At 40.8% G+C, this 26,993-nt stretch overlaps 3 protein-coding genes across 9 annotated transcripts in view; 1 reads left to right on the top strand and 2 right to left on the bottom strand.

Moving 5' to 3' along the window:
* The window catches only part of LOC6524172 (neurobeachin), a 164,476-nt gene that overhangs the window by 68,892 nt on the left and 68,591 nt on the right, over positions 1-26,993 (bottom strand). Inside the window, exon 1 of one of the 7 annotated variants that reach the window (XM_039370274.1) lies at positions 10,984-11,107. The exons of the other annotated variants lie outside the window; for them this stretch is intronic. Within the exon in view, the coding sequence (XP_039226208.1) occupies positions 10,984-11,031 (48 nt within the window). The 5' untranslated portion in view covers positions 11,032-11,107. Of the gene's footprint in view, positions 1-10,983; positions 11,108-26,993 lie in introns of those variants that run through there. 7 annotated transcript variants of the gene reach the window in all.
* On the bottom strand, positions 10-23,289 carry LOC6524175 (chromatin modification-related protein EAF1). The gene is made up of 3 exons (XM_002100002.3): positions 21,767-23,289; positions 10,984-12,824; positions 10-113 (listed from the first exon to the last, which is right to left on the bottom strand). The coding sequence occupies exon 2, from the start codon at positions 12,510-12,512 to the stop codon at positions 11,271-11,273; it is 1,242 nt and encodes a 413-aa protein (XP_002100038.1). The 5' UTR covers positions 12,513-12,824; positions 21,767-23,289; the 3' UTR covers positions 10-113; positions 10,984-11,270.
* LOC6524174 (trichohyalin) lies at positions 5,584-7,748 on the top strand. Its single transcript, XM_002100001.3, has 2 exons — positions 5,584-6,378; positions 6,462-7,748. The coding sequence occupies exons 1-2, from the start codon at positions 5,785-5,787 to the stop codon at positions 7,608-7,610; spliced, it is 1,743 nt and encodes a 580-aa protein (XP_002100037.1). The 5' UTR covers positions 5,584-5,784; the 3' UTR covers positions 7,611-7,748.

The raw sequence follows: 26,993 nt of genomic DNA on the forward strand, positions 1-26,993 counted from the left end.
TTCTTGTGATTTTGTTATGTTTAATTTGTCGTTTAATTGCACTCGAGTTGTTTGCTTTTTCTTGTTGTGTTTATTGTATTTCTTAGTCTGTCAGTAGCGCACATCTTATTCAACTGCAAGTTAATTTGGTTTAACATTGATTTTGAGAATGTTCAAGAAAAACAAGATCCCACAAAAACCGAAAAACAAAAAACCAATCACACAAAAACTTTGCAGTTTTATTTGCCAACGAGTAAATAATAACAAACTAGATTAAACAAGAAAAAAATTTTTTTTTGGAAGAGAAGAGAATAACATGGTTATCGGTCAACGGCAGGCGAAGAACTGAAGCTGCAGCAAAACAAGTGACCCACAAGTCACAACTACATTCCATATAAAATTTATAGCCAAGACGGAATGGGGGGAACAGCAAAATAGGGACAGAGACAGAGAGAGAAAGAGAGAGAGAGAGGAAAGGAGAGTGAGAAAGCATGGGGGTCTATGGGGACTATCAACAACCAGCAGAAAGTAGGCAACGAAAACACCATCACGAAATGAACAGAATGAGACAAGTAGAAATGAACTGCGAAATGCAAAATGTCATTGTGATGACTTTGTGGGCAGCATTTGGGCACTTTGTATACCGAAATATACAAGACATGACAGCTATGTGGAGCATCAGTCACGCCCCCAACTGCCATATTAGATCTGCTCCAACCCATGCCACCCCCTGCCACCCCACCGAACCCTCGAACTTTTGACCGCTGACTGGGGACTAATAAAATTCAAGTTAAATGGTTGTTAAAAATTTATAGCAGACGCCTCGGCTTCCGTGTGCCGTTTCGCAGGCATTGAGAAAATAGCATCAGAAAGGCGAACAGAGACGCCACTTTTGGGGAGGTGGCTTATGTTCTGCAGAAAGCAGAAGGCAGAGGGCCGCAGAGACGTAGTCAAAAAGTTGACAGGGGGTCTTGCCGCATTTTCCAGGCGAGCCACAAAAATTTCTGGCATGCTGTTCGCCAACATCTAAGGTAGTACCAATAAAAATCTAGATTTATGGCAACCATTTTAATGTAGCCAAAGGTTAAATGGCTTTCCGTTGTATAGACCCATAGGCTTAACACTTCCAGTGCGCGAATAGTCATTTTAGTTAATTAATTTCTTCGTGGGTTTAATACTACAGTTTATAACGAAGAAAATCAAGTGGAAACATTTGTCGCCTGACCAAAGGCCTCATATGTGTGAGTTGTTCGCTTTCCCACTTTATATTTCATATTTTTTGTTTTGTTTTCCAACTCTGGCAGCAGTTACAGTTGAAGAAAAATAAGCATACAGCTGCCAGACAGTCGGACAGCAGTCTTGGTGCTCTGGTTCCTCTGACTTTAGCCATAGCATCTCCTACAGCTTTTCCCACAGCTTTGGCTCTAACTCTGACTTTGGCTTTGGCATTGGCTTTGCCAGCCGTCATCCGTTGGCTCTTCCGCTTCCATGGATCCTGGGCGCTGGGAGCGTAATTTATCTGCTGGAGGAGCAGTTGTAAAACGGGGGGAATTCCGCCTGTCAACAGGAGTCCTACGTTTCGAGTCCTCTTTGGCCATGGCCATAAAATTTATGCAAACCGACGTATGGCCAACAGGATGAGCGAGTGGGGCCTGAGATATATGTATGTGTAGCTTCCTCATTCAACACAGAGGGGAGCTGGAGACAGAAAGAAATAGGAAAAAGATAGTAGGAGAGGGGGAGGTGGGGAGAGGGAAGTGCCCAGTGTATTAACTGCAGCTAAATCAAACTTTTGAGCCCAGTTATGAATTATTTGCCATTGTGCAGCAGGCGAAACCTTCCTTTGTCGCTGACTTTGTCCCTTTTTGGTAGAAAGTCGAATGGTTTGTCTTTTCCCCCCACCCCGCTTTATTTACCACCCAGAAAGGACACTGCGATCCACCTGCCGAGTCATTCGAACCCCCAAGTCAATTTGAACAACATTTTGCCGCAGCTCTGGTTATACAAACAAGATTCCACATTCCGCTTCTTGGCGCCCGTTTTCTTCGAGAGGTTTCCCATGCTTTCTGCCTTTCTTATTTTTCTGCCTAGCTGTGATGATTTGCCATTTTGGGACAGGATCGTCCTAGAGGCACGTAAATTAAATTGCCGGAGCCAAAAGGTTCTGGAACCTGAAGTAAACAAAAAAAAATTCCAGCAAAAATTAAGTGAAAATAATAAACCTTTCGCACACACACACACACATTTTCTGCCGGTGGTGAATGGCTAGTGAAAAAGGCAAATGGTAAAGGACAAGCAAAAAGGCATTACACACACGTTGACCAACGGATGTCCTTCTGCCTGATGGCATTACAGTTAATTAAAGGTGAACCGATGACCACCGAGTCCTGCCATCCAGCACAGTGGGTTCAAGAGTCCAGTAAATTTGATTTAAATTTAATACATCGTGTGCCGCAAACACGTTATTTGTACAGCCCACTCGTATATACACATATCATGAAAGATTTTTCGTATATTGCAAACAAATTTTTGACTGTGATAGTTGTTTATATATCTTGCAAGTGCTGCAATAAAACCACCTCAGAATGGTTGTTGTGAATAAAGAGGGATTTTATATAACTTCCCTGATTCAATGACCAGAGAATCATTTTCAGTGGACCGAAAATTATCCCATGGTGACTGTACGCATGTGAGAGGTCCACTAGTATGTATTTAAAAATTCTGCTCCTCCTGCTGCTGTGCTGTGTGTGTGTGTGTATGTGTGTCTCTGTGTGTGTGTGTGCGTGCGTGTGTGGGCCATGGCAAACTGGAAACTTTGCAAATGAATGGCAAGGCATTGGAAATAATGAGCCGTATTTACATTTCAAAGCGCTTGCACAGGCGAGAGCTGTAAAAGTTTTTAGCCTCCCCAACGGACTACGGGTCAAAATCAGTTACAAACCTCTGAAATGGAGAAGGATTGCGAGAAAAGAGGAATAAACCCAGGCACTATGGGAAATTTGACCACTTTTTCTGGCCTAAATTAATAACTCCAGAACGGGAAGAGATATTCAATTGGTGTTTTTTGTATGGAGTTACACTAGTCCATATCTTTTATGGTACCAAAAATTGTGGGCGTGGCATCGCCCTTTCTATTTTTTGTAATTTATAACTCCAGAACGAATAAAGATATTTAATTTTTTTTTTTTGCATTAATTTGCACTAGACCATATCTAAACGTACCCCAAAAACTGGGGGCGTGGCACAGTCCCTTATATTTATATTATAAAAGGCTAAAAATTTCGTAAAGGCTTTCCCTCATCTTGTATGCTATTTCTAATCTCAGCAAAAACAACAGATTTCGTGATAGAGTTTATATACTTAATTATTTTACAGAAGTTAACAACAATAGTACTAATAAAAATACCGAAACAATTCAGCAACCGCCTTGTTTAACTCCCGTTTAGCATGAGGTTACTCTGAATTTGGAAAAGTAGGGTTAAGTCTAAAATCTATAAATTCTCCCAAAATCGGTAAAAGTGGTTTTTAAAATTACAATAATCTGAACAAGAATTAAGTAAGCTACAACATGAGCTATATTTCATTGATGCATTCTGCTGCAATCACTTCAAATCTCTATTCAAAGTTAGGCATTATAAAAAAAATACTTTTGTAAAGCAACTAATATTTTTACTAAATTACTCGGACAACACTAGTTTTTTTTTTTATTGAATGTCGCAAACGCCTAATAGAAGACCCACTGATTAAAATACTTTTTACAGAATGGAAATTAACGCTTTGGTTCCAAAGATATTATAACTTGTAACGACAGAAAAACTTAGCGTTGCAGATTGTTGTTTTGTGTAGGCGCCATCTTTGTTGTGGCGCCATCTATTATTTCTGGTATGCAGCACTAAAGATTGGTCAATTATGAATGCGTACACTAAATATTATTGTACTATTCTGACTTTCAGAAAATGGGTTTTGGCCAGAAAAAGGGGTCAAATTTCCCATAGTGCCATGGAGGCTGTTCTGGTAGTAGTAGAAGTAGTAGTATTAGTAGAAGTAGAAGTACTAGTAGTCCCATTGCACACACACACGCACAGATGGAGCCTGGTAAATTTTCTCCAGAGTTGTGAGGAGTAAATTGCGAAAGCTTTCGGTGGCAGGATTGCATACAATTTGTTTTATGGCCATGGCGTGCACATTAAACGCGCACTTAATCACACGCAATGGGCGTGGTCGTCCGCCCACCGTCGTCGTCTATGGCGACAAATCAAATTGATTTCGCTTTTCTGCCATGCCCACACTGCCCTTACCCAATTTTTTCGCCCGCGCCCCTTTAGCGCCTTTTGTTGTGTTGCTTTGCGCCTTATTAAATCACTTTTATTGCCATTGAAATGTGAGAGAAAAGTTTTGCGGATGCGATGCTGCCCCCATATATGTACGTAATATGATTTTTAGCTGCTCACCAAAAAATAATTCATATTTATGGCAAAAACATCTCGCTCAGTTCGTTGTGGGAAACGTCGGTGTATTGATGTCTGCCGAAGAGGAGTAGAAGTATATTTCGGCTGGAACCCAGTGGCGATGTGGTCGGTTAGAGGTGGTCGCTGTTGTTGGTTGTCCACAGTGAAGCAAACATTTTGCCCACGGCCGGCCAACACACCACCTCATCGGCATTTCGAGTATTGAGTATCGTGTATCGGAATAGATGTCTCTTTGTGAGTCCGACAACAGCCGCCACACAAATAAACAGAGGAAACACTACAGGCTGGAGATTGAGTCAATGGTTGGTTTCAGGTGCTGTCTCAGCAATGGTCGTCATGATTCAACTTGAACTTGGGCAGTATCGAGTGCACAAAAGACTCTGCTAGTTAAGTAGTTATGTACCAACATTTGGCAGAACTTGAATAAGAAAAATCATTTTTGAGCCCTTCTCAAGGAGCTGCGATATAGTAGCCCTGCATGTTGAACTACATTACCCATTATCCATTATCCTTTTTCCACCAGCCTCATCTACAGGCAACAGCGAGGTTTTACCAAAGAATAAGAGGAAAAAAACACCGACCCCTATATTCAGGCACAGCGTTTCAGCGAGGCGTGTAATTAAATTTTCATGCCACCTACCTGGGGGTTGCATGTCGAAGGGAGTGGAGGGCAGTGGGGCTGTGGGGCAGTGGGGCGGGCGGAATATGAGAGTGGCACATACAAAGAATGCAAATGGTCGGGGCTATTCCAAAATGCAAGCATCAACGCCTTCGAATGCAGCCAAAGCAGGCGGAAGTAAATGCCGCAGCAGCGGCAGCAGTAGCCTTTCCCTTTTTCTCCCAACTGGTTTTTCCTTCTCCCTTAAATTTTCCTCTTTTTTTTTTTGCTTCTCACCTGCCACTCGACAAAAACGACACTCAAGTGGTCAGGTGCTAACAAGTAGGAGAAGCGTACATGAGTTTAATTTTGGGATACTTAAATGTATACCTAATTTATTAAAGGAATTACTATATATGATTATTTAAAGCACAGAAAGGTGTAAAATGAACGTGTGCTACCACATTACCAACGAATACCCTGTAATTCTGCTATCCTCAGCATGCTTTGAAAGCATGTAGATTCAACCTGCCAGATTCGATTGGATAAACAAACGATACAAACGAAACAAGCAAACAAAACAACAGCCTTCGAGCAATAACACAAACAGACGACAACAACTGAACAAAGAAACAAACCAAACAGCTAAGGGAGAAATTTGCTATTGCGATTTTCCCCCTCCCCGTGGCCATCAGTAATTTCAAACTCGATATACATACATACATCGAATTCGCCAAGATGCCGATGGTGATGCCATGTCGTTCGCGTGCTGCCATGAAACTGCACGCAGACTGCTATGATCGACTAAAGAAACCGATTTATCTGGAAACGCCACCATTATCAACAATCGATGAGGAGCCAATGTGCGGGGTGCGCAGAGATAGGCCCGTGAAGCCCAAGGTTGCGAGGCGACCACTGCCGCCTGGCACAAAGCTACCAAATCCACAAAACATACCCGGACAGAAGGTACGTGCGACGGTGGGTGGCGGCAAGGCGCCACCACGAGCCCGCCGATACGACGGCGCCAAGGCCACGTTCTTTCACATCAAGGGTCAATCGTGGGAGTCCAAGGGCTATGCGGAGTTGTCGCAGGGCGAGCTGGATCGCATGAAGGCCTCGAGGCCGCGGACCACCGAGGAGCGTCGGGCGGAACAGGATCGCCGGATGGAGGAGCAGCAATTTCACACGGCCGAAGCGGAACGTATGCGCAATTATTTTCATGACATCGACGAGCAGCGCAGGGAAAAGGAACGCGAAACCCAGAAGAGGGACGATGACGAGGCCGATGAGGATGTGAATGAGGAGCGGCGAGTGGAGGCCAAACGATTGCAGGTAGTTGGTGCGATAAAATCGCAAAAGTATACGATGTTTATGCCATAAACAATAGATTACAATCGATCAACGCCACATTGTAGGTTCTTCATCGCGCCTTAGATGCCAAATACGAGTCAGATGTGCGAGTGAAAGACGCCACCCGTGCGATTTCCGAGGCCAAATGCAGTGCCATGTGGACGGCACAGATTCAGGAAAGAAAACTCCTCAATCGCATTCAACTCGATCACGATGAGGAGATGGCCCGCAAGAATCGAGATTACAACAATGCCAAATGGGGCACGGTCGAGCAACAAGATCAGGCCGAAGAGGAAAGACGCCGGCAATTTGGTAACGCTGTGCGTGAGCAAATCACTGACCGCGAAAAGTTGCGGTTCCTTGCCCAAGATCGTCTGCGTTTGGAGGCGCGAGACTTGCGTGCCGCCGTCGATGAGTATAAAAAAGCTGAATTGGCAGAGGGTGAAATGCGATCCCGCCGCAAGTTGGCCTACAGGGATGAACTCAATAAGTACACCAATTTGCATCGCAATTTCGTACGGATGATGTGCGAGCAGGATCAAAGGGATGAGAACAGAGCCTACGAGTATCTAAAGCTCAAGGAGCAGCAATTGAAACAACAGAGGGCGGAACGCGAGGCCATCGCGGCGGATGAGAAACGCAAACGGGATGTCCTGTTTGCGGTGGGCCAAAAGATACTCGATGCCAAGGATAATCGCGAGGAGATGCATTTCCTGGCGGAACACGAGCGCCTCGAAAGGAAGTACAGAGAAAACGAACGGAAGGCGGCCGAGAAGGAGCGCAAAATGGCTGCCGAACTCAAGCGGGCCAATATGGAGCAAATGGAGCATCTAAGCCAAATGAAGGCCTGCTATTACGTGCAACGTGAACGCGAACTGAAGGAGATGATCGAGTATCGCAAGAAGCACGAGGAGCAAATGAAGCGCGAGGCCGAGGAGCAGGCCATCAAGAAGGCCTGCCTTCGCTCCAGTGTCTCGTGCCAAATTGAGGAGCGGGAAAAGACTCGTCGCCGCGAACTGGAGGACGAGCACTTGGCCTTCGAAAGGGAGAGGGCAGCTGAGGCGCAGCGCCAAAAGGAAATCGATACGGTGATCACCGTCAAACTGGATGATTTACAAAAGCGAGGCTGTCTGCCCAATTTGGCGGTGCGATCGCTAAAAGGTCGTGTCGCCAATGCTGGCAACAAAAAGAAGCTGGGCGCTGAATTCACTTAGATAAATCCATTTGCTAATGACTCCTATATACACACAGAATCGCACACATACACACACACACAAACTCAAGTTGACAATGGCATAGATGATGAATTTTTGAGCTCGGCGGAATTAAAACTTGCAGCACATATACTCGTATATATGTATATATAATATATATGTGTATAGCATCCTGTGGTGGCAACTTTTCTGTGCATTCCCCCGCCTTTTTGTTTGCTGTCAATTCAACAAGTTAAAACTGCAGACCGCACACGAAAAGATATATAGACTGGCACTCATTAAGCCGCAGCTGATAGAGCAACCAAAGTTTTTCCTATCGCTCCGCTCACATGCATTAAATATGCACACTCGTTTAGGGATTCAGTTTAACTAAAAGTCAACTTTATCCTGTCGCAATTGGAGCTGCAAAAATAATTAGCCACACAAGTAATCATAAAATGGGATTGAAAGGCAGTTGGGCTGCGGTAAAACTCTTTAATTTCAAATAAATTATTAACTCGTTTATGAACTAGGGAGATCGGGAATTTTTACTGAATATTTGTATATTTTAATCAACAGATAACCATAAAAACTAACCGAAACACGCAGGAGAATCGAGTATAAATCACAAAAGAGGCGCCCCAGCCACGCCTTCTAGCACAAAGCTATCAATTCTGTAAAGTCACAGAACAGAACGCTGAGATTTATTGAGTTGGATAAATTTCGCCGGGCTAATACGTCTTTGGGAATTAACCCACGATAGATGAGTGGGGGTTAAAACGCGCACAGAGGCACGCACACACAGACACACTAGGATTAGGGTAAATTAAGTTGAGTTTAAGTAGAGAGCATTTGTTTCAATTAAATTAGCTTAAAGCGAATTTCATTTCACTCCAACGACTATTGATTTGATTTTGTGAATTTTCACAAGATACCATTCGTGGCCGAATGGGTTAAGCTGACCGTGACTGCATGGCTGTGGTAGGCAGCGGGTTAATGATGCAGAAGAATATTGCCCTTGAATGAACCAGCAGCAAACCAAAAAGGCCGAGACGAATGTGTTTCTCGGCTAGCATAAATATCTCTCATTGGCTTAAATACTTGCCATGATGCAGCATTTATGGAAAATATTCACATACACACACGCATACTCCCACACACACGCATACTCACACATGTACCACACAATATAATTGTCAGATCCTGCCTGTCGAACACAAAACCAAAATCATAGCATACTTTTCTGCGCGTTCAGTGAAAATATACAGTTCAGGGCAATAGCGTATATTAAAATAATTCAAGAGTCCTAAACATTTAGGTAAAATGCAAAAATTTATACCTAGCTATATAAAATACTTTGGACTATAAATATAAGAAACACTTATTTTACTCCATGTTCCCATCGTGGGACCTATTGTGTTGAACGCATGTGTAATATTTGTTAAATGCGGAGCACATATGTATATATGCACACGCACACATACATACGAAGGCAATTGGAAAGAGGGTAGCTGTGTGCTTGGTAAAAACAAACAATAGTAAAACTGATTAAGTCGGGGAAAACCACATCAAGCTAAACGATGATGAAGAAAAGACCAAAAGATTACGAACATTGAACGCTGAACGCTGAGCACAAAAGGGAGAGACAAATGGTTGCAAAAAGGGGAAAAATGGAGGCGCAGTGAAGAAGGAGGAGGAGAAACAGGAGGCATGGAGAGGAGGACGGACATGTAGGGAAAGTTAACTTGATGCGGGCCAAGGATAGACAAACACACATGGTCACTGGAGATGAAAACGAGGTCCAAGGAATAAAAGAATACAACAAGAAAATTCTACCACATATCGAATAATTGAAAGGATATATGTATGTACCCATACATACATACATACATTTATATATGACAGATAGGAAGTCTGCTGCGACAATTTGTAAGATATGATAGTAATGCTCCACAGCTTTTCCTTATTTCTTACCCTGTCGTCTTCCCTTTTCCTTCCCTTTTTCCTTCGCCCATTTGGCATTTTGTTTTTTTTTCATTTTTCCTCCAACAATGACAGCAAAATTAGTCATTGTCCTCGTCTTCAGCTCCCGTCATTTGCATATATGTGAGAGCGTCTGGCTGTGGCTGTGTCTATGTGTTTTGCTAGTCCTGACAATTATGTACAATTTACTTTGCATAACACTCGAAAGCAGAGGTTTAAAAGCCTGGCCAGGAATGAGGAGACTGGGACTACAGGACAGAGACCTGGCTAAAGCCAACTAGTTAGCATATTTGTTGTTCCAGTCCCCCAAGTGGTTAAAACCCAGAAAACCCAGGGAAAAGCTAAAATAAAAAAAAACGGAAAGGAGAACAAAAAAGGAAGCAAAGAATTTTGGGGTGAAAAGCAGAAACTGAAACTAGAAAAATTAAAGCGAAGTTAACCCAACAATCTAAACAAAAGTAAAAAGTTTCGAGAGGACCAACCACATGGAAGGGACAGAATTTTAAACTATGCGCCCCCTCTCCTTCTCTCTCTATAAGCGGAATACACCAAAATCGGAACCCGAAAACAGGAAATAAAAAGTTAAAACCAAATAAAATCAAATATGCAAGAATCTGTATGTTTAAGTAGTTTTGGATGTAACCTTACTAGTACTCTTTGCACACCACACTCGCACAGGTGTGGTGTTGAATGGCTTCGCAGCTGCAAAAAGTTGGAAATTATTAGAGCTGGGCTTAGCAATGCAGAGAGAGAAAAAACGGGTGACAAATTGACGGTGGCGTATGTGTGTGAGTAAGTGTCTTTCTGAGCGAGAGAGAGATAAAGAGAGAGAGAGGTTGAGTTGGATTTTTCTGTGTTATGTGGTGGACTATAAAGAAAAAATCACGTGATTTACGTGCAAAAAGGTGGGCGGGTGCAAGTTCTGAGTGAAAGAAATGTTATTGAGGTTCAAAGAGAAAAAAGTGTGCAAATTGGTGAAAAATATGACCACTTCTCTCAGCAAGTTTGGCTATTAGTACTATATCATTTTTTTCGATTACTTAGGGTGAGAGGCAACCTTTTTATCGTGATGTATGCGGAATATAATTAGGTTTAATCAATGGTGAGATAGGACTAAGGTGAACAGTGCAAGCCGAAGACCAAACCAGTGGTGAAGGGTGAGGGTGATAAAGAACAGGTGAGAAACAGTGAATATAGGCAGGTGAGAAAACGAAAATAGGCGAATAATAATGTTTGAGATATGCTGTGCGAAATATTTTTTGAAAAATTCTCAATAATTTTGTTCATCTATTTTTTGTGTCGGTTTTTGCTTTTTGGTTTTGATTTCCATTTATTTTTTTTGTCTTGTGTTTGACTTGGTTTTTTGTTTCTTTTCAGCTGGTTGGCTTATGGTTTTTGACTTTTTGCTAACCTTGTGTGGGGTGTTTCGCTTTGGGCAATTTTGTGATTTTGGTTGCATTTGGTTCGATTGTTGGTGAGCGGAATTTGAAAAATTGATTTTGCATTCGTTTCGATTTGATTTGGCTTCGATTTTTGATTTGGCGATTTTCGATTTTCGATTTTGATTGATTTTGTATTTTGGTTTCGGTATACATATATATATTGATCGATTGAAGTGCAATATGGTGAAGGGCTGTACAGGTATGAGAGCTGAGATATCGAATTGAGTTTTGAGTAGTGATCTGATTTGAATCTGAATTAGAACTTTTCCGATATGCTATAGATGCGCTTAACGCTAACGCACTTGCGTCGCAGTCGCTCGCACTCGATTTCCCTGAAGTCTGCGTGAGAATTGGCGCCTAACGTTGTCGTCTGGCCCGAAATGCTAAGATGGTGGTGATGATGATGCTCCTGTCCAGTGGCGATGTCGTCGATGGCGATATGATGAATCCTAGTTAGCTGTTGTCGTGTGGCGGCACTAATATCCGGTTCACTGGTTGCTCCTCCCACGTAAGAGTGCTGCTCCTCACGATCCTCCTGCTCGCCGTTCTGTTCCTCCTCCTCCTCGTCGTCGTCGTCGTCTTCCTCAGCTGGAGAATACTGCTGCTCTTCGGATTCAGCAAGATCGTCCAAAGTCTCTGCCAGATACTGTATCTGCTCTTCCTCGCACTGAGGGCACTGTGGCTCTTCGATTGATTCTCTTGACTGATACTTTATCGGTTGGGTTCTCTGATTCTGACTGATAATGGCCCTCTTGAGCTCCACAAATAGTGGTGATGAGGGTTGCAGTTGCACTGGTGGCACCACCACAGCCGCTTGTCCCGGCTGATCGAAGAGGCTAGATGGTATCTCACCGCCAGCTGGTAGGGGTTGACTTGTTATAACAGCCGCTGCTCCCAGGACACTGTGATGATGCCCCGAACCGGCACCAGCCTCTGGATGTATGCGATTATCCGAGTTGGTCGATGAGAACTTCGAGAGTAGCGATCTTGAGCTGGCCTTATTCTTCAGCTGCTGCTGCTGCAGATAGTAATAGTCGCGTGGTAGGGAGTTGGTGGCATGCAACGGATCCTCTGGATCGTAGTAGCCCAAGGCGGCGGGACGAAACAGGCCGGGAGTGCTCAGCGAATGCTGTTGATTTTCGTTGGATTGCGACTGGGATTGTGACTGCGATTGCGACTGCGATTCCTGATCGTATGAGTCACTTATTACGCTGGCCGTAGAGGCGGTGGGCGTAGTCGCGCTGCCCAACGTCGACTGCGAACCGGCGGCAGCGGCCGCGGCTGCAGCGGCAGCGGCAAATTGAGCGCCTAGCAATGGCGTCAATCCCGCCAGGAATTGTTCCTGCTGCTGCTGCTGGCGCTGTTCGTCGAGTTCGCGGCGATAGGCTTCGATTTGATCGCTGGGCGATGGGGTATTACTGTGAATGCAGCCCTGAAAGAAATCCAATGCCTCGTACAGGATGAAACACAGGCCCAGGACGAGGAATGTCTCCATCATAAGCAGCAGCTGGTAGCCATTTAAATGTTTGCCGAGCGGAAACGGAACGAAACGGAAACGGCTGGACTAAGTCGACTGTGTAGAACGTAGCCAAACAAAATGTAACGAAACGGAACGGAAGTGAACGCGCGATACCGATTAAAACTGAACGGAAAAACCTTTTATACTCGATTTCAATTTCGTCTCTTGGCTTTCGCTTTATTTTCAACACTTTGGCACTTCATTTTCCCTCATTTGGCTTCTCTTTTGTGTCGGCTTTTTTTTCTCGGTTTATTGTTTTTTTTTTGTCTAGGGGTTGGACTTTATCCTTGGCTGGAAGTGGAATTGAAACCGAAACGGTTCCTTTGTTATTCAATGCAAATTAATTTCGAATTTGTTTGTCGTTTGTTTTGTCGGTTTTCTTTCGCCTTTTGCGCACTTTTCATTTGCATAAATTAAATACCTAATTTATATGTATCTCATTTTTGATTGATTTAAAGATTTTTAGGTGCTTTTGTAGTTGTATTTTAAGTAATAGACAGGCAAACGCACATACATTGACACATACACATACCAGTACATTTACGTTTATATATATACAACAAAATTCATATTGAGTATATACTATAAATAGTTATTTACAGCAGATCTGTCCACAGCAGAAAAGCAGATAGTGGACAAAAGTTCTAGCTTTGTTGTATTTTTTTTTATATTTTATGTTTATTGTGCTGTGTGCGTGTGTGTGAAAAGTTTGCAATGGCTTTTTTGGCATCGGTGTGAGTGTGCTGAAATTTCGAATTCATAAAAGAAACATAAAACTCGGGACCCCGAGGGAGTGTCAGCTCCATAGAACAGCTCGTAAAGCCCTCAAAAATATATATGACAACGAGCAACTTTTTAAATCAATGATAAGGGACGACACAAAAAAAGTTAGGAACACTCAATGGAACAAATAGTAAACCATTCAAAACTCTCTCTCTCTCTTAAAGCTAAGCTTTTGCGTAAAAAATCCGATGAATTATTGAAGATAACCAATGGAACCCCATCGGAATCGAGTCGACTCGATTCGACTCAGTTTGTTTCTTAATTCAATCGATAAGTTACACCGAAGAGCCAATTCAAACTGTCTGGCAACTGAATGTGCATAAGTGTGAGTTATTTCATACTCGAACTCATGTCTTATTCATGGTGAAATTTGAGTGTATACGAAGTAAGATGAAATATGCTTGTTTATGCGTTGAACATGTTGCACTATTTGCGCAAGGATATTGTTGGGCTTTCCCCCAGATCACTCTGTGAAACTGTTTGCATTCCAGATTTTGTTGCACTTTTAATGGTCAAAACATCAAACATATTCGTATGCTTTTTCTTTTGTTTGCCAGTTGCCAATTGAATGGTTTTTAGACTCCCCGCTGTCATTATTATAACGATTACTATTGGGATTGTCGGACGACGGTTATGCAGTTGAAATATTTCGAAATATTTCGCATATTTGATAAACTGACAGCCATGAAAATTGAATGGATATAAACTCCAGTGTAAACAACTTTATTGGCTAACGCAAAGTGCCAGTGTCCTTCTGTGGGGTTAAAGTTTCAATTGAATCTGTTCAATATAACTTCGATGAATATTTACAGGCATTTAACTGACATCAAAGTCATAATAATCATAAAAATCAACGAAAAATGTACGAATAATAATCATAAAAACATTTTCGTGTGGTTTTACACTGCTACCCCTTTTTTTTTGCTTTATTTGAGACCGACAGTGGGGCAATGATGCGGAAAAGGGCAAAACAGAAGTCAGGTTCGCAATCTCATTCCATTTTTATTTTTTCCTTTTCTAACCCCCAGTAATATACCATGACCAAGTCCCAATCCGAAAATTCCGGGTGCCCATCAAAATGCACAACGTGTCGTTATTTATGCCCAACCCCGTTCTTAAATCCTCTTTCTAACCACTTGGGCTTAACCCTTAGCATGACAAAGCGGGCCTCGGGTCCCAAATGGACCCCCAAAAGCGGAGGACAAAACACAGGAGAATGCATAAGCCGCGAAACGAATTGAGGCGGCCAAACAGGATATACGAAATAAAGGAGTTTATTTAAGGCATAACACCGATAGAAATGGCTTTTAACTTTGCGATTTTTTCTTAACCCGGCTTAAACAGCGAATTTGTATAAATCTTTAGTTACAAAATTAAAGCGAAAAATTAACAATAATGTAAATAATAACAATTAAAACAAATTAAACACCGTAATCCATGTCAGATTTAATATGACAAAAATGCTGCACAAATTAAAAACTCAACTTTTTACAGTAAAAACTCACAGCTAATGAATACCCATTAATAAATTACGGAAGACAGACAGTTCAAACCGAAAATTCATTCGGCTCAATTTGCTTATAAAAAAAGGAAAAAAAAACTTTTTCACCCGATTTGTTTTGATTTCTGATGTCGAGGCACTCTCTAATTAAATTTTTAATGTGTGTCTGTGGGGTATAAGACAGATGGGAAAAAAAGGGAAAAACTTTTCCGGCTGCTGCTGCTGCTTGGAAAACTTCAAACAAATTCCAAGTAATTGCACATTGAAATTGACAGGGACAGCAGGATAGAGGAAGAGAGGGGGAGAGAGAAAGAGTCTGGGAGAGTGAAAGAGTGGGAGGCAGACGGCTGTGATGGGTAAGACAGAGACGGGGCACAAAACTGCAGTCTATGGGCCAAGTTAAGGGCACATTGTTATGCCCACGTTCAACTTTACATGGCCCGTAGTCAGTGCAAAGTTAGTCCCCAGCAAGAAAAACAAAAAAATGCTAACGAGGGACCGTACATAAATATATAGAAAGTGCGAGAGAGAGAGAGAGAGAGAGAGAGAGAGATGTCGATAGGGCGAGTAAAAGAGAAGGACGGGGAATGAGTGCTGCCTGAACGAGTGCAGCTTAAAATTGTTATCAACAATTTAATCATTGAAAACCATTAAAAAGCTAACAACAAGAAACTTTCCCCATCTCCCCGTTCTTCCGTGATTTTTCCAAAAGTTTTCTTCATTTTTTTTTTGTTCTTGTTGTTGTTGTTGCTTTAATTGCTGTACACAATGCAGCTGTGATTATGGTCACAAGAAGTGTGGAAGCGAGACAGTAGATGCGCACGAAAGAGAGAAGCGCTGAGGAGAAAAACACGAGATCCATTAATTTCATTTCGCTATTTTTCTCAAACGTTTTTTTCCGTTTTTTTTTCATTTTTGTTTTTTTGTTGTAAAATTAAATTCTACAGTTTGTGCAATTTTTCCTACGTGGCCTTTAATTAGAAAAGGAAGGAGATGGCTGGCAGAAGGATGCCATTACATCTGCGTCAGTCATTTGTTTTCGTAACACACGAGTTCATGTCATGGTCAACACATGCGAAGACAACAAACAAAATGAAAATGCGGAAAAGCCTACAATTGAAGAAAGACGCACTCTAAATCTATTACCCTTACATTTTTAATTTGTTTAAAGCGATGAATTCTCCAAAATTTCAGATAGTTACCAATAACTGCAGTTTCTCAATACTAGCACAGTTTTTTATATAGTTTTTTATATATGTTATAAATTTCAACGGCAACTGTCACGCTGCTGGAATTCAGCTACAGCATTTTTCTTGGCCGCTGTTGTTGTAGTTTTAGTTGTTGTTGTTGTTGGTAAATTGTTGTAGTAGCAGTGGTGGCAGGAAAATGGGGGTCGGCAAAGGGCTCGCAGCAAAAGTAAACCAACATAAGTGTTGCGTCGTTCGTTCGTTTTATTGTTGTGTGTTGTGGAAACCGGATGCAGCACATGGACCGAGGCTCGGACCTCAGCAGGTCATGTTAACTAACCTCCTTTTGGAACCCCTGACCCACCCAACCACCGAACCACCGAACCTATCTACCAGCCAACCAGTCGACCCCTGTACCTTCTGCTGCTGCTATTGCATCCCCCTCAGTTTTGTCCTTGTGCCGCCTGCCTGTGCAACATAAATTTTTAAAACGCTTGCCACTGCGGCTTGTCAACTGCAGCAACCTTGCCCTTGCTGCTTGCCACGCCCTCCAAAGCGTACACCGCCCCAAAGGGCCAGCAATTGTGACAATTTTAAAACAATTACAAACAACAAACTCAATGAGCAGTACACAAACGAACATAAATTGTCCAACCGTACAGTGAAAGAGAAACAGGGCACTAGTTCCAGTGGCCGAGTTAACCATTTGTGCAATCCGCATTCACGTGCTGACCGCAAAAACCAACGGAAACATGAGATCATTATGCCACGCACTCCGCGGTCGACATCATGAGCACATATCCAGCATATCTCTGATGAATTGGGTTTGCTATTCGAATGGGTTGCATCGAGTGTCAATTAACGCAATCAAATTAACCAGCAATGTTAAATTAACTCGGGAATGCCATTAATAAATTTCATGTTGTAACATTAACTTGCATCACATAATCAACGCAACTGCCACAGCAATTTAAAACTCATATAAAATGTAACGACGTGGGGTATCTCAACTATAAATTAAATACTGTAAGAAGAGTTGAGTTTCCAGTTTTAACATACATTTGGTGCATTGCTTTTGGCATCCTCTTGTATCAAAGAGATATGCTGAGAACATATATTTTAGAAAAATCACATGTGACAAGCTCTGCTGATCTTTATATTTTAGAAAAATCACATGTGACAAGCTCTGCTGATCTTTAATTATGAGACTGCTCCCCGAAGAGCCGCGCCGCCAAAAAAATAAAAAAAAAACACCAGAAAACCACTTCCATTCCAGCACTTCTCGTGCCATCTGCATATCCGTGGTGCAAACTTTTGAAGTTTGTTTTCGTTCAATTTGCTGAGCAAACAACTGAACCATTAAGAACATCTTCAGCGTCAGACGAACGAGTTTATCTGGAAGTGGAAGTGAATGCGGATGTGGAAGTAGAACTAGAAGCCCGCGGCTGACGAGGATTTGCAGACTGTGGTCGTCGTGGCGGGACTTGCAAAATAATTAACCGAAAAACTAAAGCGATTGCTAGCGGGCAAGCTTTAAGCTTAACGAATTTCTACATGCATGTTGCACTTAACCGACTCTTTTGTGTACCATCATGTTATATCCTTTTGCATTCAAATTCCTTTCCATGCTATTTTTAATATGCAAAGTATGCATATATGGATTTTATTTTATTTCCCATCGCCCCGGCACATGATGTTTGCTTTCAGTTTCGCATCGAAGAATGCCTTTTGTGAGGGGCCTTGCTGGCTGGCTGACTGGCTAGCTGGCTGTCTGTCTGAACCCCTTGTATTTTTCAAACTCTTCGTACTCCCCCGTACTCCGTATTCCTTCTTTTGCCTTCAGCTGGTCATTAAAAATATGAAATTTCATGGGGGTACACACTCGTCCACACACACACCGGGCACACCACTCAATGGAACACTTAAATGAATTACAGTTCTCAGCTGGGTTTTTGCATATTCCTCCTTTTTTTATTTTGTTCATCGAAATCTGTTCGAATTGAATGGCTGACCGGATGGCCGGATAGCCGGGTAAAAAGAAGATGGCAGGATGAAGCAGATTGGAATATATTTTTGTCCGATTAATGGGCGCCTATAATCCCAGGCAGAGACAAACCGACATTGGACCTTGGCACTCCTCGTTTGCATTCTCCTTTTCACTGCCATTTTGCAGGAAATCTGGCCTTTTGCTGACCGCCTCCTTCGTTAAAAAAATTCCTTTAATTTTTATGCTTTCAAATGTAATTGTTTTCACTAGTCTGATTTTATCGCAGTATTCTATTTGAATACGATTTTATCATATTTGTACAAGAAGATAATATTAATGTTATATAAAAGCAATATATCGATGACATTTTTTTCGAAGAAATAATAGTTCGAAGCAATCCAATTACCAATTTCCCCTTCCAATTGTCAGCACACAAACCTATCGATGATAAGCACCGGGATATCCCATTGGGTATCTGACACAACGCAAAACAACAATAATGGAATGAATTTGAACTCCCACATGGCCACGCCTCCTTACACAAGCATACTTACAGTGACACACGCACACACACAGACACATATAAATGTGTCAGACGGCTTGGATGTTGGCTGCATTATTTGACGGCCATTGAAAAAGTTTGCCACAAATGAAATGGCCCAAAGGAGCTGTCAAATCCGCTGCGTTATAACATTTACTATGAGTCTGCTGGGGCGTAGAAGGGGGTCACAAGGGTTAAGGGTGAAAAGGGCGGCCAGACAAAGCGACGAGCAAAAGTTGCACAAAAATTGACAAAACATAAATAAAATATGGCGCAAACAATAAGGAAGATTTTCGGATGGCTTTTGGGGTTGGGGAGCAAAAGACATGTGACACAAACAGATGCCAGGTGGAAATTTTTCGGGGTTTAGAGGAGTGAGACGTTAATATCACCCGATAAGTATTGACACAAGTGGTGGAGTGGAAGAGTGCCGACAGACAAACAAACAAACAAACGAAATGATGAAAGAACGCCTGGCGTCAGGGTTGCCATCGTTATGTCAGAGCAAGCCAACTGCCAGAGTTGCCATCGTTATATATATCCAATTGCCATTTTACAATGATGACGTAATTGATTTTTAAGCAAATACAAATACACTTTGTCAGTGAAAAGAGAAAAGGGCAAAGTGGGAGAAAAAGAGCGGAATAAGAAAAGATTTCCAAATAAATAAAGCAAAACGTGCAAACATCGATGACGACGAGTGCTTGTTGAAAACCTTAGCCTAGAACCCCTCACACACACATAAAAGGGGAAAAGCGGAGTGAAAAACCCCGAGTATATCAAGTAAAAAGCAAAGAAAAAACACGAAGCTTTAGGATGGTTGAATGGGATGCTCCATCTCCAAGAGAAGCTACAAGCTCCAAGAAACGTGCCACGAATGCAGGTGAAGCTCAGGTGTACGCGTGTATTCGTGTGTGTGTATGTGTGTGTGCAGCCACTTTTGAGTGCTTGCACAACGGGCACGACTTTTCTTTATTTACACTTGCTTCTTACATCAACATACACACTTACTCACTCACTGCCAAAAAAAATAAGGAAAAAAGAACGAAAATGGCGAAAATCACCACTTGAAAAAATCAGCGTATAGAATGCCAATAAATTTTAATGAGTATTTTCGAAATGGTTGCACCAACTACAATAAGGTTTAGGCATATTTAAATACCTCAAGTTATTTCCCAAGTATTATTATTAAAGATCAACACTTTAATTTCTACTTCTGAAAGTCTTCAGATTTAATTGAATTTCTTAGAAAGCTTTTTAAATGTTACCCGATCACAATAGCACATTTTTTGTCACAGTGATCTAAAAAGAAAAATCCTGACAAAATCCTTGAGTGCAATAAAGAGAGAGAGAGAGAGTGGAACTTACTCCGTGATTCCAACTCTTTATAAAGCGTTCTACCCCAACCAAATCCAAACACCTTCCACCGAAAAGGAAGAAATTATCTGGAACGGTTCAAGGGTCAAGCCAGAGTCCCAAAAAATCAAAGAGACGAACTTTGAACTTGAGCTGGGTCATTGGCAGCTAATTTGTGCTTAAGACCTAGAATCCAATGCTTAGCTTCAAGCACATTGTCTGAGATTTTTTCAACGAAATAAATGTTATCTTTCATTTCAGCTGTCTAGGGGTCTAATCGAACGATTAAAAGTTAATTGAATACTTATTTATTATTGCCACGCTATTGCCAAACATGTGTTTAACTAAATATTGAACATTTAAAGCCAAAAAGCTTAAGCCATCAACTTCTGCCTTGAAGCTGTGCTCGTGCATAACATGCTTTAAATATTTCTATATATATTTTGATATATATATATATACGTGAGTGTTTTGTGTACGTGTATGTGCTCTGGTGCAAAAGCTTAGATTAGTCATTTGCATCTGTCAATACCAAATATCCGCAAGTCCATTGCCCCTCATTAAAGGACATAATCCACTTTCCAAATGGACTCTATTGATTCGAGCAACAGCGATAATAGCAACAATAACTCCACAGCAACAGGAACAGCCACAAAACAACACCAACGACACCAACTAAAATAACAACAACAACCAACATCCATCCATAAACAATTAGTCGAACAAAAGGTATTGCAGTCTCGAGCTATTGAATGAGTTAAATTCACTTGGGTGCTCAATGAAAATTATTGCAGCCATAAATGGTGTTTGCAATAGTGATGATAATTCCGGGTTAAAGTCCAAGAGGCCATTTAATTTCAATTGGACAAACCCGATTTAATTATGTCCACCAGTTCGGTTCAATTCGATGATGAGCCGTCTTAGGTGCCTCTAGTAAAATTATAAACATAACTAAAGCCTTCATCTGTCAGAGTTTTAAGGTTAAAGCTAAATATGCGATGACGAAATATTTGCACCAATAAAACCCATTTTTTTGAATGATATAATATTTAAAACTCTTCAATTGTATAATATTTGAAATTTATATTCCGAATTTTTATTTAATAATGCTGTAAATAGCATTGAAAGAGTAATTGGAAAAATAGAAAGCCCTGTATTTTAAAAAGGAAAAAATGTACATGGCACGTTCTACGCCGCAAAAAGAACTCGAAAAGTTGCGGAAGAAGGAAAAGAATAGCCTATATCGATGATGAAACTGAAAATGAAGAAAATGACTGTGACGATGATTTCGTTGACACACACACACATATCCAAATACAAAACTCTGGCACACACTGGTTGTTGCTGTTGTTGTTGCTCTTGGTGTTTATGTGCTTGTTTTTATTGCAATTGTTATCGCTCTGCTTCTGCTTCTTGTTCATATATTCCCCAATCCCATTTTCCGGACTTTTCTTTAGCTCATCTCGCTGCTCTTCCTCTTTTTTGTTTGCAATAAAATGTTGTTTTTACGCATCAGCAAACACACACACACACACAAGCAAAGAAAACAACAAATGAATACACGCACACACGCATACATCATTCATTTATTAGCATTTGTTTACATTTTTCTTATTCATGTATATCAAAGTTTTTTATCTTGATTTTTCACTTGGCACAAGGCAAAGAACAATAAAAAAATATTTCAAAAAATTTTGAGCGATGAGAATAAAAAATATTCATATTATATCTGATTGACTTCTTTTTGTAGCACACTTTTTTGGGCGCGCGTGAACAAAGTCGTCGGCGTTTTGTTCTGGTTATGCTTTTAATAATTAATATACTGCCAAATTTTCATATAAATTTCGAAATATATTCAAGTTATTTATAGTTTATTACTTTGTATTTTTTATTTTTCATTGCTTGTTTAGTAAGACTGCCCAAGTGTATCTAACTTCTTTTGCTTCTTTTCCACATTTGCCGCTTGTTTTAATTCGTATTATTATTACTTTATTTTCGCCAAATATATATTTTTTTATTTTTGGTATTTCGTTGATTTTGAGTTATTCTTCGTTATCTTTATTGTTGTTTTTTGGTTGGGTGTTTGTTTTTTTGTTGTTTGTTTTTTTTCAGTTAACCGTGCTCGACGACCGCTTTACGCCCGTATAGAAAACAGACTGCGGCGTCCAGCAGCGAGATTTATCCCATGAAGATAAGTGCTGCAGACGAGCGTTCGTTTTGCCGAGCCGAAACGAACACGCACACTCACGCACAAATAACACTCACACACATACACACACATATGGAAGTGCGGAGAGATGGCGGGCAACATTGTGCTTTCTGTTCCATTTTCTTTTTTGCAAACAGTCAGCATCCGCCTTGTGTGTCTGTGTGAGTCTAATACCAATGTCGAGAGGAAAGCCGAATGCCATTTGCATCGGAAAATCTCTTCTTCGTCATTTTATCTCTTGCTCTCGCCGCCTCTATGTTTTTCCTTCTTTCTTTATATTGGTGTGGTGGAAAAGGAAAAGCTTTGGTGTTTTGATTAGGTGAAAATCGCTGAAAAATCGCGATAGGCTAAGCATTGCGATCATGTTTAGCCGGCTTAAGCGCTCTTTTTGTCAAGACATGCGCAACGTTGTTTTAGCAAAGAAATCAACAAAATCTTTATGAATCTCTTTTTTTGTTTTGTCAAAATAATTGCTCAATGCCTTATTAATTCTGTTATTTTAAATTGCAAAAATAAATATAATAGTAAACAAAATAATACTAAAAGAAATAATTATCCTTTCTTTGCTCTTATTCGATGGTACTAGCTAGTACTTTAGAACCAAAAATGTAGAACCATTAAAAACCATCATATTAACCGAAAACAAAACAAACCCCTCGCCCTACCTTTTCAAAATCGTTCTCTTCGCCCATTACGCTCTCTTAATTCGGTCTCTTATGGGTATGGTGAGTTCGTACTTGCCTTGTAAGAGAGTGAAAAGCTCCACTTAAAGCTATGCTTTTCCTCGATTTTCTTACATTTTCAGGAGATGAACTGCAACAGTTACAACAGTGGAGCGCAAATCGAGAAAAAGAGATTCACCTAATAATGGCAGACTAATGGGTGGTTGGGTGGTTTAATGGGTATTTCGAGTGGCAGTCATTAAGCACAAATAAGATGCTGTGCGTGTCTCTCTGTGTGTGGGTGTTCGTTAGACCCTGCTGGACACACAGCTAATTCGAACGAAATTAGGCAAACATTTAATGAAGCAATTAGCAAAATGCCATTTTGCTCAGTTCTATCCTTTAGTTTGGCACACTTTTGGCACTTCCGGTGCACGAACTTACCTCAAAAAAGTATACATTTCGCAAAAAAGAATATATATAAATCGACCCAAGCACCACTACACATATTCATAGATTTCCCCGGGTGAAGAAACCGCATGGAACATCAAAGAGGATTTCACTTTTGCACATCAATGTGTTCTTTTTCTGGCCAAGGAAAATTGCGTTTACTCACCTGAAAAGAAACAGAGTGGGCAAAAAAAACGTTAGATGGGCCCCAAAAAGTTTCCTTATTTTACACATATACATGAACTTGTACTAAAATATATATAAAACGTTTTACTTAAATTTTTTCTCATTTTTGTTTTTTTTGCAGTCAAGACCTTTGCCCACTTACAATTCAAAAGGTGAAAAGGAGGGGAAAAGTGAAGGCAACTTTGACATGAGTAAAGTGCAAAATTCTGTTGCATACTTTTTCGGGCCTCGAGTGTTGGGAACTTGCAGCAAATTGTTTTCGGTAAAAAGTAAGTGAATTTCACTAGTAAAACATAATCCTTAAGGTTAAGCAGTGAGTATTTGAACTAAATTATATTTCTCTTAATTTCTTTAAAAATGCTACATTCTTCTACGGAGAACGGTTTTTATTTTTGCTTTCACCTTTGATGCACTATTAAAGTTGCAATTTAATAAACATATGTGTGCTCCGTGTTGAATCATTATCCGCAAAAATATAAACCGATAACAATTGAACACTATGGTGCAACGTAAATTGAAGCCAAATCAAAAGCGATTCTGTTTTTCTTGGCATTTGACATTGTGTTGGCAATTGTGTTGTCTGGAATTGGCCATTTTATTGAAACTTTTGTTGGCCGCATGCACACGGCACAAAACTACCTGGGAAATTGTAGGGCTCCAAATTGGTGGGTTGCTGGCTTGGTGGGTTGGTGGGGGGGTAAATCGCTACGGAAGTGGACTAAAGTTAGATTGATGATGTCTCAATAAACCCCATTAGGGGATTGCCATCGAGACCGACGACGACTGCAATATAATATCACAAATGAATTGTCCGCCCTTCCGGCATTGGGATGGGGTTTGCGCTTGAGCCTGAGTATGGGTTGTTTGGCTTTTGGGTGGTATTTTGATGATTGTGCACCTGCTGTTGGCACAATTCAATGCTCTAATTGGTAGGAAAGTGGAATAAACTATTGCCCAGACGAAACTTTTCTCGTTTCTCTTGGATCTCAGTTCTCGCCTCTCACTTCCCGCTTCTCACTTCTCGGCTTCACGGCTTCTGCCTCTTAGCTCCTTTTGATGTTTGCAGGAGGACACGTTGGCCTTCAAGAAAATGAATCACGAGCCAACTAACTGTAAAAATTCATTATGTTCCTCTGAGCAGCAGCAGCAGCAGGCAGAAGGGCAAAAAAAGAGCCCAAGGAAAATGCTTGGCGACAAAAAGTTTGTGTGACTGGAATTGAAATTCCGGCTGACTCTTCTGGCCGACAGACAAAATGCTTGAAGAATCCGGATACAGATAAAGATACAAGATACGAAGGTATTTTCATCGTCATCATGTCGACGGTCCTCAGTCAAGTGTTAAAATCGATTTAATAAAAGTTTATTGCTAAATTTTCCTAACTGGCTAAGCTCAAACTTTGCTGTTAGTTTTTTTTTCTTTTTTTGCAGGTTAGTTTCATATTTTAGTCCCTTAATTCGCCCGCAGCAGCAAACTGAACGTGGAAGAGGCGGGTAAAACTTAAAAAACAATTAGAAACTTTTCCCTCTCGAGCCGCAATACTATATATATGTATGTATATATATTGGCAACTATCTGTAGGAGGGGTATCAATCCGCTGGCTCATAATTTCCATCTACACCCCGAACTCCGTCTCATAATTGGCCCTGCGATAGCTTGAAAGTTGAAAACAAATTGAAATGCTCAAAGATTCTGTACCGATTTGGCAAACAAATTTGTGCGCGTTTGCAGAAGAAGACTTGATTTTTGGGAGGGCCAAAAGGTAAAATTGAGTTGAAACTAGTTTTCAAATGGTTCATTGGGAACAAAAAAAAAATGGAGCAAGCAAAACCAGTTCATTAAGAAAAATTGTTACGTGCTTAGTTCTTAGCACCTTTATAGAAGCTATTTATTTACTTTAAACTTTGATTTAATTTTTAAGAAAAAGCGCGTGAGATTCGAAAAATACGAATTTCAAATTAATATTACACAAGATAATTTCAACTATAAATTTGTTGTTTCTGGGCTCTGCATCTTCTTTTGTATTTAATTTTTTGTTCCGTTTGTCGGAAGCATGAAGCGCACTTGAAATTAATGAAAAGCATTTTCGATTGTAATTATGTATTCGTGACTGGAGGGGCCATGAGGCATTTCCTCCACATCCCACTTTTCTCGATTTCCAACCCACCCAACCCCACACTCGTTTGCCACTTATATATTTCACAGAGTTTTCCTGTTGCTTCAGATTTTGGCTCAGCTCATTAGGCATAATTCGAGTTCTCGCTCGCTCTCTCCCATCTCTTTCTCCTTTTCTCTCTCTACCTCACTCCTTCTCATAGTGCTGTCTCTTTCGTCCAATATCCTCAATATAATACGGATGAGTTTATGGCGCGTTTCTTGGGGGTCCGCATTTAATTGACTGTAAATTTGCTGCTCTTCAAACGCTTCAACTACTCATTAAAATAAAACTCAAAGAATCCAACAAGCTTCTGGGCAAAGAAAAGGGAAGGAGGAGTGAAGGACTGGGAACGCGGATTGAGGCTGATAGATTAATTTTGGAACCGGATTAATGGCGTCTGTGTGTTTTGCATAACAACATTTTACAAAGTTCGACCAAGTTTTAATCAATGTGTTGGCGGTTTAATCTCTTGTTTCTGCTCCGTTTTCTGTGCGACCAACAGCATATTACGCATACGCCCGGTGTGCCTTTAAAATATAGAAGTTGTTTTGTTAATTGCACGAGCAAACTGGAACGCTACAATCACAGGCTTCTCGGTCCTTCTATTTTTTTTATATGTGGCCTAAACTACACCCACATGAACTGGATACCCATTATCTGCATTTTTACGGTCCAAATCCATTTCCAGCACACACATTTCATGGGAGGATGAGGAATTTAGTTGCCTTGGCTTTAGTTTTTCTCTTAGTACCTTTTTTTAGTTGGTTGGGGTGAAAGAGAAATGGCAGGCAGCTGTAATAACATAATGCGCAACGAAATGTCTGGGCCTTAAAAGCAAAGGTGAGCCCAGCCTTCTATCTTTGTATTTCTGCATGTGTGCGTCACCTCACTTCTGCCCTCCTCTTTTTATACACCGAAAGAATAAATAGTTTAAACTTTAATTTAAATCTAAAAAAAAAACGTATGCCAATATATACATTAGCAACGGTACATACATACAAACCTGTAATATATATATTCCTATAAAACCACCCAACAGAATATCTTTTAAATCCCATTTCCTAAATGCACACATCTGTGTGCGATTCCAACAAAAGTAAAAGCTAGAGGAACGTATATATATATATGTACGTATATGTATATAAGCCAAGCAAAGAAAAAGACAAAGATGTGGAAAGGAGAAGAACTAACAACAAAACGCAACAAACAAAGAAGAGAAAGCGAAAGGGAGGGAAGGACGCCGCGAAAGGGATAGGCAGAATTTGAGATGGCAAACAAAAGTTGCTTGGCAGTAGCATAAATAAATAGAGATAATTAGACCATAACGACAACAAACACAATACAAAAGAACCAAACAAATGCAAGAACAAAAAGAAAAGGGGGACATAGCGAGGGGAAAAAGAGGCGGAAAGAGACGGAAGCAGGCGGCGGCGGAGAGAACG

The sequence above is a fragment of the Drosophila yakuba genome, chromosome X, assembly GCF_016746365.2.
Source record: "Drosophila yakuba strain Tai18E2 chromosome X, Prin_Dyak_Tai18E2_2.1, whole genome shotgun sequence".
NCBI lineage: Eukaryota > Metazoa > Arthropoda > Insecta > Diptera > Drosophilidae > Drosophila > Drosophila yakuba.

Coding starts and splice junctions, on each gene's coding strand:
- LOC6524174 (XM_002100001.3), top strand. CDS start 5,785: ATGCCGATGGTGATGCCATGTCGTTCGCGTGCTGCCATGAAACTGCAC. Junction 6,379..6,461: donor TGGAGGCCAAACGATTGCAG/GTAGTTGGTGCG, acceptor GCCACATTGTAG/GTTCTTCATCGCGCCTTAGA.
- LOC6524175 (XM_002100002.3), bottom strand. CDS start 12,512: ATGATGGAGACATTCCTCGTCCTGGGCCTGTGTTTCATCCTGTACGAG.